The sequence below is a fragment of the Grammomys surdaster genome, unplaced genomic scaffold (assembly GCF_004785775.1).
Source record: "Grammomys surdaster isolate TR1022 unplaced genomic scaffold, NIH_TR_1.0 215, whole genome shotgun sequence".
Classification (NCBI taxonomy): Eukaryota; Metazoa; Chordata; class Mammalia; order Rodentia; family Muridae; genus Grammomys; species Grammomys surdaster.
The window spans coordinates 3782555-3791991 of NW_021604660.1; the positions used below are offsets into that span (position 1 = coordinate 3782555).

General features: G+C 41.5%; 2 protein-coding genes across 2 annotated transcripts in view; one reads left to right on the forward strand and one right to left on the reverse strand.

The window, feature by feature from the left end:
• The window catches only part of Asf1a (anti-silencing function 1A histone chaperone), an 11781-nt gene extending 2510 nt beyond the window's left edge, over positions 1–9271 (reverse strand). Inside the window, exons 1-2 of the mRNA XM_028772588.1 lie at positions 8911–9271; positions 3484–3599 (exon numbers count right to left, since the gene is read on the reverse strand). Coding sequence (XP_028628421.1) covers positions 3484–3599; positions 8911–9019 — 225 coding nt within the window. The 5' untranslated portion in view covers positions 9020–9271. The remainder of the gene's footprint in view (positions 1–3483; positions 3600–8910) is intronic.
• The window catches only part of Mcm9 (minichromosome maintenance 9 homologous recombination repair factor), an 82377-nt gene that overhangs the window by 25607 nt on the left and 47333 nt on the right, over positions 1–9437 (forward strand). The window lies entirely within an intron of this gene.

The window sequence follows — 9437 nt, forward strand, 5'->3', positions numbered from 1 at the left end:
GGAGGGGAAAGGAAAGGAAAGGAAAGGAAAGGAAAGGAAAGGAAAGGAAAGGAAAGGAAAGGAAAGGAAAGGAAAGGAGGGAGGAAGGAGGAAGAAGGAAGGAAGGAATGAATGAATTCTGGTTTTACTGTATGGTGATTAATTACATAATATTCATTATAAAACCCATTATTCATAACCAATTCAATCATTGTAGTGATCCTCACCTTTTACAGTCATAGTTTTCAGGCCCAAATTACTATGTAGCAAATTAAGTTTCATAGAGCCTATTCCAGTAAGAGTTTATCAGTTCCCTCTTCTATCCAAGACCCTTCGGTTCTTCAGTAGTGAACCATGTAAAAATGACAGTAGAGGTCAGAGATGTAGCTCAGTTCAATCCCAGCACCACCAACTAATATGTACACATATAAACAGGGAATACAAATGACTATGGATCTGAAAAACTCTATAGCAAAGTTCGAAAAAAATGAAAATCATATTGTATTTGAGCTACATACACTGTGGATATTCAGTGCAGTCAAAGACTGTTTAGGTAGATGACACCAAAGACCATGTTTGGAATCATAATGAACCTAAAGGAATTAAGAAAGTCAAACAACAGAACTAGAAGACGTTAAAATGCCAGAAAAGGTTGGAGTTGTGTCCACAGTCCTCATCAGCAAGACTTCTGAGACAACAGACAGACAGACAGACAGTGATGGCTGAGGCACCCAAGTACAACCTGGAGCACCATTCTGCATAGTAAACAAAGGCAACTTGAGCACCATATCCTTTGCATATGAACACTTCAGTAAATGCTTTTACCTTGGAAAGTTTTAAGACTGTTTATTGTATATATAACTGACATAAAAAGCCATAAAAATCCAGAGACTAAAACTTTGTCACCTTCAGTTTCTCTTATTCTCTTCCCTTGTCACTCTCAATATCTCATTTCTAAAGGCTGGATGTTCATCTGTTATGCAGAATGCAGTTAACTTCCATTTCTTACTCACTCCTCATTCCCAGCCTGCTGTTTATACTGCTGCCATTTAAACATGCATCATTTCTATCCCTTTGGCAGATTTAAACCTTAGGTGCTTTAGGTCCTTAGGTTCTTTACATCTTTATAATTCTTCTGTGTGTTTGTGTGTGTGTGTGTGTTGCACACTGAGAGACAGACGGAGAGTGAGTCTTGTTCTGTAAGATGAGCTGGAACTCTTTCATGCCTGTGTGCCTCAAACAGCCCCTTGGCTTTAAGTTCCTTCCCCCATATCCACCCAAATTTCTCTCTCGACACCTTCATCAAACCAACTTACCAAACCAAGTCCTTTCTGAGTCACAAGGTAGCAGCTTCCTTTTTATGTATTTGTTACATTTCCTAATATATGTCTTAATCTAAATGCAGCTATAAGAATTTATTATTTTAGAATTTTCTCAGTTCCTGTCCTGATGGGTTATATGATCCCTGTGGACAGACACCAAGGGTGGGGACATAGACTCTCCTGTACCATATACAGTCTGTCCTACAAATCTTACTCAACATCACAGGGTTACTTTCAGGGAATTCTCATATACCCAGAAATGGGTGAAGATGGAAGAGTTCAGTTGCTACCACCCAGCAAAGTAGTAGTAATTGCATCTATGTTTAAAAATGTTGCTTGCCAAAGGATTTAACTTGAGCAAATTTGGGTCAAGAAATGTGTATACATCTCAGGTCATTAAGGATGGCAAAGTGACGGGATCACTTTTGCTAACTAATACTGGACAGATGTCTGGACAGCGCCCTGCTAGTCTTAGACCCGTACATAACTAAGGCAGGCATGTTTAACTATACTAAGCAAAATGGCAGACCAGAAAAATAGGACAGTTTGCTCGTAACACAGAACAAAAACTGCCTAAGTTTCATTTTGTTAATAACTGTCAGACTTTGAAAATTGCATAGGCTAACACATGACCTAAATCACAGTGCTTTCTCTGTTCTTTTTGGCAACATCTACACGGATAGCAACAAAAAGCTACACACTGCTATGATTTTCCTCACAGCACTGCAAGCCAAAAGCTTAGAGTTACTCCTACCATAAACACACAAGACTCTCAAGGACTCACTTTAAAACCATGATGTACAAGTTTTTATAGCAATATATAGTGTATATACATGGCCATACATTAAGCTGACTTTCTTTTACTATGTCATGAATTATCAGTACAGTATGTAGTCTCCAGGCTTTTGGGTCCAAGGAAATCCTGCCTCTTTATATAATGAGAATAAAATAATAGTTTTAATTAATTATACATATAGCTTGTTTTGTCAGTAATTTGCTAATTGCCTTACTCCTCATAATATTCTTATGCAGTAGGTCATTAGTGGGGTCACGTATCTTAGTGAGCAGAGGCATCAGGCCTGCCTGAGACAGCAGGGCCTCCTTAGGCAGTCTGTGTTGTAACAGCTTTCACAAGGTTACGCACACACACAACTCAGTTTGATGGCACTTTTAATTAAAAGTATCGCAGCCTTTAAATTACTGTAGCTGAGCCTTTCTTAGCCATTTGTTTACATACACTAAATTATTTGGGGTTTCCTAATAGAAAACACTCAGGCTCAGATTCAGTTCTGTATTTAAAAGGCAGCATCTCTAACAATGTTCTCTTAAGCAACTCCTCGCCCATTTCTAATGGGATTATTTCAAAGAGAGTATTCATTGAAATTGTTCTGTCTGTGAAGGGAGAAATAGAGGCCAGGTATAGGAAGAAGTAGATTCTTCTGGTTTATGCCTGTAGTGAGATTTGGTTAGGCAGAAATAATTCTAACAAAAATTAATGGTTATTTAAAAGCTAGCTCATTACTCCTTGCAGTGTTATAAATATCTCCTCTAAGAAGCATGGATAATTGAAAAAGTTACTAGTTTTATATAGCAACTTAATAAAGCAGGAAAAATAACACTCTTTGACAGAAGATAATGTCTAAAGCTTGGGCACAGACCTAAACACTGTCAGAGATATCGGAGAACATCATTTATACTAAGAGTATTTCTACTCACAAGTTCTAACATGGTTTGTCACAGTGGTCCTCTATAAAAACCTAGATAAGTTTTAGTGAAGTATTAGACTGACATTCCAATTGCTCAAGTCACATGTCTCTATTTTAGCCTTGCAGTTACTGACTACACCAAAAGTAGGTTGTTGCTATCACATCAGCAGATGCATGCACATTGCTGACCAGCACACCATTTGAATACATGGTTGGGGATGTTTTCATCTTGAAAGACAGTCCCGTAGGACAAACTCAACATTGTATGCCCAGTATACTTGTAGTCTGTCTAGTTCCCAAAAGTAAACTCAATAACATCCCTGCATATAAACTCAAATATAAATCTGTTATGAAAGGGCAATAGACTAAATGTGAGAGTAGATAAAGCAATTAATTAACACAGAAAGTATAGGGCTCTGAGGTAGTTTAGTCTATTAGGAACATAGTTGGCATATATATCTGAAGATTAATCTTACCTGAAACACAAACATATGCCTTCCTGCAGGAACAGGACCCACTAAAACAGAGTCTAAAACTTGATCGTATTCTTCACTTTCTGCAGAGCCCACATAGATAATTTTCCACTCCAAGTCTAGGGTTAAAAAAAAAAAACAACATTATTTCATAGCAGCAATTATATATTAACATGATAAAGTCCCTTTTATTGATCACTTAACTGCTAAATGGCTTCTTACCAGAGAGAGATGGAAATGTTACTTATGTATGTCTCTCTCACCAGAATTTAGAATTCATCCCAAGAACTTCTCCAAATTCTCTTTCATAAAGCACTGGTCCCTGGAGAGTGTTCCTCACAAGTAAAACATGAACAAAAATTGGGGAAACACTAAAAGTTTGCCATAGGTACACATAAAACAAAATGGCACAGTTAGTTCTCAGAGACCTCCTTTAGTAAAGAACACTGGCAGTGGTAATCCCACTGCCCAGGCTCATGGACTCTGCAACCTCCCAGCCTCTTTTTGTGCCCCATTTTTAACTTCACCACTGTAGAAAAGCTGCCCTACGAAACAGAAATCATCACAGAATCTAAAGTAGAAAAATCATTAGCAAATCTTCCTTGTGGTTCAGAAGTTTCAGCTCAGCTCCTGACATAAATTTGTCAATCTGTTACCTCATCACTCTTACTAGCTAACAGAATAACTTGACTGTTACTAACTTGTACTTACATTGTATTATCATCTATGCCAACTGGTTACCAACTGGACACAGTGGGGCTGTTTCCTCCTGATACTCCTTTCTGCCATACATTCTTAAAACCAGAAGAGGAAACCAGTATCTTTATACCTCCTCATATAGCAGAATACTTACATAGCATAAAGGCAGGGACATGATACACTCAAGTACAACCTAACCTAAGACTTGCCTTGTAATTCAAGCTAGATTTCATTAAGCACCCTTTTAGAAAACTCTCTATGGAGAACTGAGAGGATTAAAACCATTGCTCTTTGAAGGAATCTGGGAATCTGCTCTTTAAACATAGGAGGAAGATGACAGACAATCTCCTATAGTGTGGTCTATGCTTGGCTTCATTATAGAAAGACTATATACTAAGCACTCCCAAGCGGTTGAATCTCTGGTTCACTCTGGAGAGTATCAAGAAATCCTTTCTTGTGTGTAACTATGTAGGTATCCCCTAAATTTCTAAGAGTATTGGCACTCCTTTGAATCATACCATACTTGCAAACTGAAACTTTGAATTGCAACTTTCTTGGTATTTGTAATGTTTTAAAAGCCAGCAGTTGCTATTATGTCTTGGCTCCACCATAGACTAAGGCTATTTGCATTTTCAGCTTTCAGTACATTTCCAGATTCAGGGTTCTGCATCTGGCACTTCATCAGATCACTTATTTGTTGTTGGATTTGTTGTAGAAAGAAACAATAACATTTTCTGACCAGAAAGAACAGCAAAAACAGTTACAAATGTAAAAAACCTGCTTGGTGTGTTCAAGAATAAGCCAAGAGGCTAGGAACAGAGAGAAGTTACCCAATCACTGCGAGGTTAGGATGGGGAGCAACACAGCCACATCATACAAGGCCCGATGCCTACTATACCTTAGCAGCACCATGTTGTTGTTGTGCTGGGCATCAAACCACTTTATCACAGAGCTACAGCCTACAGCTGGGGCTTTTCAATCTTGCTAATGCTGTGACCCTGAAATAGTTGGTTACGGTGTGCTGACTATCCAACCATAAAATTATTTTGTTGCTACTTCATAACTGCAAAATGGCTACTGTTATGCAGCAATGAATTGTAATATAAACATCTGTGTTTTTCAATAGTCTTCTGAGAGTCATGAGCCACAAGTTGAGACCCACTGCCCTGAAAGTTTTGAGCAGAGAAGTGACAAGAATCCTCCTCTTATCTTAAACGATCATTTTGCTTGCTATGTTCTGTATAAGCTGTATGAGGGCAGGGGAACAAGAGATGGCTTCAACAGTTCAGTACAGAAATTATGGTGGTGTGGTGAGTTATGGTGGCCACAGGGCTAGTGTAAAGCAGTCACATCCTAGATACAAAGTTTGGAAATAGAAACAGCAGTAGCCACTCTGGGGGGAGGTCGGTGTAAAGAACAAAATAATCAGGAGTTAGTTTTATACGTGTCTAAGATGCCTATTAAATGTTTAAGTATAAACACACAAAGGTCAAATTTTAAAAAATTGAAATTTGGCAATAATACATAATGACAAGGACAGAGCGAGAATCCTATGAGTCTTCATCAACACTCAACTTGGCAGGTCAGGAAGAGGATGATCAATAAAGTAGTTTAGAAACTACTAATGAAGTAGTAGTGCCCAATGAAGGAAATGATCCAAAAGCCAAACGAAGACACAGCTAAGGAGAATAGTATATGAAAGCTACTGACTTACCTAAGGTAAATGCTTTATCATACAGACATAATTATTCAAGTACATATATACCATGTGTGAGTACATACGTGAGAGTGCTGAGACTTTAGTAATCTAAAATTCACAGAGCTTACAAATCAGAATCATAATTAAAGATGGGTTGCTGCTACTCAAAAGCTTTGCTTTTTCTAGTGTTCAGGCTTAAAGAATACAGGACAGAGTGGATAAAGGTAACGGAGAGCGGGTTAGTCTAACCTTAATAAGTACAAGCTGTGACTCAGGAACAGGCACACACTGGGTCTGAAAGTGATGGTATGCCTAGTTACCAACTTGTTTATAAACCAATTTTCCTTTCCTACGCCTCTGTGTTTCATGGAGTTATAAGGGCTGTGGCACTACAAGAGTTATGAGCTGAAAATTATTCATTTATTTTAAAAGTTAAGTTTTCCATTTAATCATGGTAATCCCAGGCAGAAAGTACCTCCATGTGTGGTGGGGAAGGGATGTTACCAAGGAAATTTTAATTATATTGTTGGGAAGATCTGTGGTCTAGTAGAAAATATACAGCCTTTGCAATCAGAACAGGCCTGAATTTTCAAAGTATAAAGCCACAGGCTCAATTTTGATTCACTGCAAATATTAAAACCTAGACATTGCAGGAAGGCCAATTAAATTTGTATAGGCCTAGTGATCAAGCATAAATAAAGCCCCTACTTAAAAATCTCTTTAAAAAATTTTGTGTGCGTGTGTGTGTACACACATATACATACATACATGAGGTCAGAGGACAACTGGTTGGAGTCAGTTCCCTCCTACCATGTGGATTCAGGTGATTGACAGGTAGTTGGTATGGGTAGTAGCTTTACTGGCTGAGCCATCTCACTAGCCTTTAAATCCCACTTTTTAATGTGCTCTACTCCTTGACATAAATTCTATAAGAGAAATAACCATAATATCTTTAGAGCAAACACAACTTATGGCTTCTTCTGAAACAAAACTACCAGGCAATTTTAAAGCAAAATTAAAATATTTCAAGACTACTGACAAATAATAAATGGTGGCTAACTGGTACATTGGAGATAGACACAACTCAAAATTCCCTTTAGGTATTTTGTACTTTGATCAATAACTTAAAAAGTCACAGTACAACAGAAGTATGGGCCCTAAAAAGGAGCTTTTGCAGGATAACTCAACTCCCATTCCTTACTCCACAGAGCCTCTAGATGGAGTATACAGGAAGGGCACCTTTCTCAAGGATTCCTTTGCAGCTTTGGAATGACTCAGCTTAAAATACCTTAAAATAATGGTGCCCTGGTTTGAAGTGTACTAGAGGAAGACATAGTCTTGACTTGAGTAATACTACTGTTGTGAAAGGGTCCCAGTTAAAATGGAACCTTGGTTTCTGTGGATGGATGGCTTGGAACTATCCAGTGTAGTGACACTAACAATATCCTACACTGTATCTTCCTTGTACAACGTGGACCTAAAATGGAAGCCATCACATGAAAAACACCTGTAGTGTAAAGAACTTCTAATGCCTCGAACACTGCACTGAGTTAGGATGGAGTCAGCCATGATCTTACTTTATATTTGCTTATTTGTATATAAATTGGCAGTTCAAAAAAGAAACAGAAAAGAAAAATCAGTGTTGGGGTTGGAAATGGGTCTGATGTGGAAATGCTGTTACATTTCAAATGGAGAAATGAGCAAAACATCCTTATACTTATGTTAATCATCACCGCCTATTCGAAGACTATACTTTAGTCAATCTTCAAAATATGTCCCACTCACTGAATATATATGCATTATAATTTATATACGTACTAAAACCAACAGGGAACATTTTAAGTGATGGTGACGGTCCAGCCAGAAGAGTGGAGGGAAAGGGCTGTGACTTCCTTTTTACAATTTTTAAAGGTTTATTGCAAAGATTTTTATAATTAAAGTTAACCTCCTTCATGAAGTACATTGTAGAGATTATAAGCTTTTACATTAAAAGAGAAATTCTTTTCGTCATGATTATGATAATACTCCTAAAGGCATTTTGTAGAAATACTTCCAAGTCCCAAGATGTCCTCCTAGTTAACAGCAATTTAACATCAATGAAGTTGAACTTTTTGTTTCAAATGTTGAAAATGAACCATTGATTTTAATGAAATCTAAGAAAAGCGATAAAAAGCCACATTTTAGCTTTCTAAATTCTGCATTACTTCACTATTTCACATTTTTTTAAAACTGTAAAGCGTACTTCAGAAAGGACTTTGCCTTCCCAGCCAACGTTTATATTTTCTCTATCTGCCTGGACGGGGAGTTATTTTAATTGCATCTTCTTCACACGTTCTGGAGAAAGTCTTTTAGACTTTTAGAAGCCAGAGATGAAGTGCCTGGAACTGGTTAAGCGCCCTGCTTTTGCTCTCGGATGGGATGGAACTTCCTAGCCCCTCACCGTTTCTCTCCGAGAGGTCTCCGTCCCCCGGGAGAGGCGTCCGCGCCGCTCCGGAGGCGGTGCACAGCATCCCGGGCGCCCGCGAAGAGCACGGCGGTCCCCAGGAGCCAGGCGCCGAGGGGCGAGCCCAGCGCCCGCCTTCCGCGCTGGTTGGTGGAAGGAGCCGGAGAGCGGCGCGAGGACAGCCTCGGCGGAGCTCGGGCGGGAAGGCGCGGGCCCGCTCGCCCCTGGCGGTCCGGAGCAGGCGTCGTGCCGCCGGGTAAGATGGCTCCGCTCCTCGCCGGCCGCGCGTGCTCCCCGCCGGGCCGCGGGGCCCTGGGGCCGCCGAGGCCGCACGACCCCCGCCAGCGCCGCGCGAGCCGGGGCCGCCAAGCGCCGCCCGCCGCAGACAAAGCTGACAACATGGCTCCCTCCGTCCGGCAAGTTGCTCGCAAGTTGCGGCGCGGCCGGCGTCCCTCAACTTCAAGTTTCCCTCGCATGGCCGCCCTCCCGCCGGCCGCCGGCCGCCGGCCGCGGCCCACCCCGCGCGAGCCCGGGCCGGGAAACTTTAACGTCCGCCGCCGCAACTGACAGCCCGGCGCCACTCGCTCACCTTCAGACAGATCCTCGATGCACTCGAAGGTGATCTCGAACTGGAACGGGTTGTAGAAAGGCGACGGGTTATCCAGCACCACTACATTGTTCACCTGAACCTTTGCCATATTTTGAAGAAAACACAAACAATGGGGCCGGGGCTGGCGGCACCACAGAGTCCCGCGCGCGGCCGCTCCGAGAGCGCAGACCCCCGCCCCGGCGCGGCGCGGCCCGACGTCGTGCAGCTGCGACTTGAGAAACTTTTTTTTCCTTTTTATTTACACGGCAGCACTCCACAGTGTTTTGCAGCTTTCCTATTTCACTAAACTACAGCCCATTCTGCTCTGATAACTAGCAGCGTTGCCCGCGATTGGCTGCCCCCGAGCTCTGACCCTCCTCCTCCAGCGAGGGCCGCGGCGGCGAGCAAGATGGGCTCCCGCTCGCGGAACGGACGGGAAACTTTCACTGCGGCTCCACCTGCTGGTGCGGACCAGGACAAAGGCGCAGAACAAAGTGAGTGGAATAGGGGCTGGGAGGCCCGCGCGG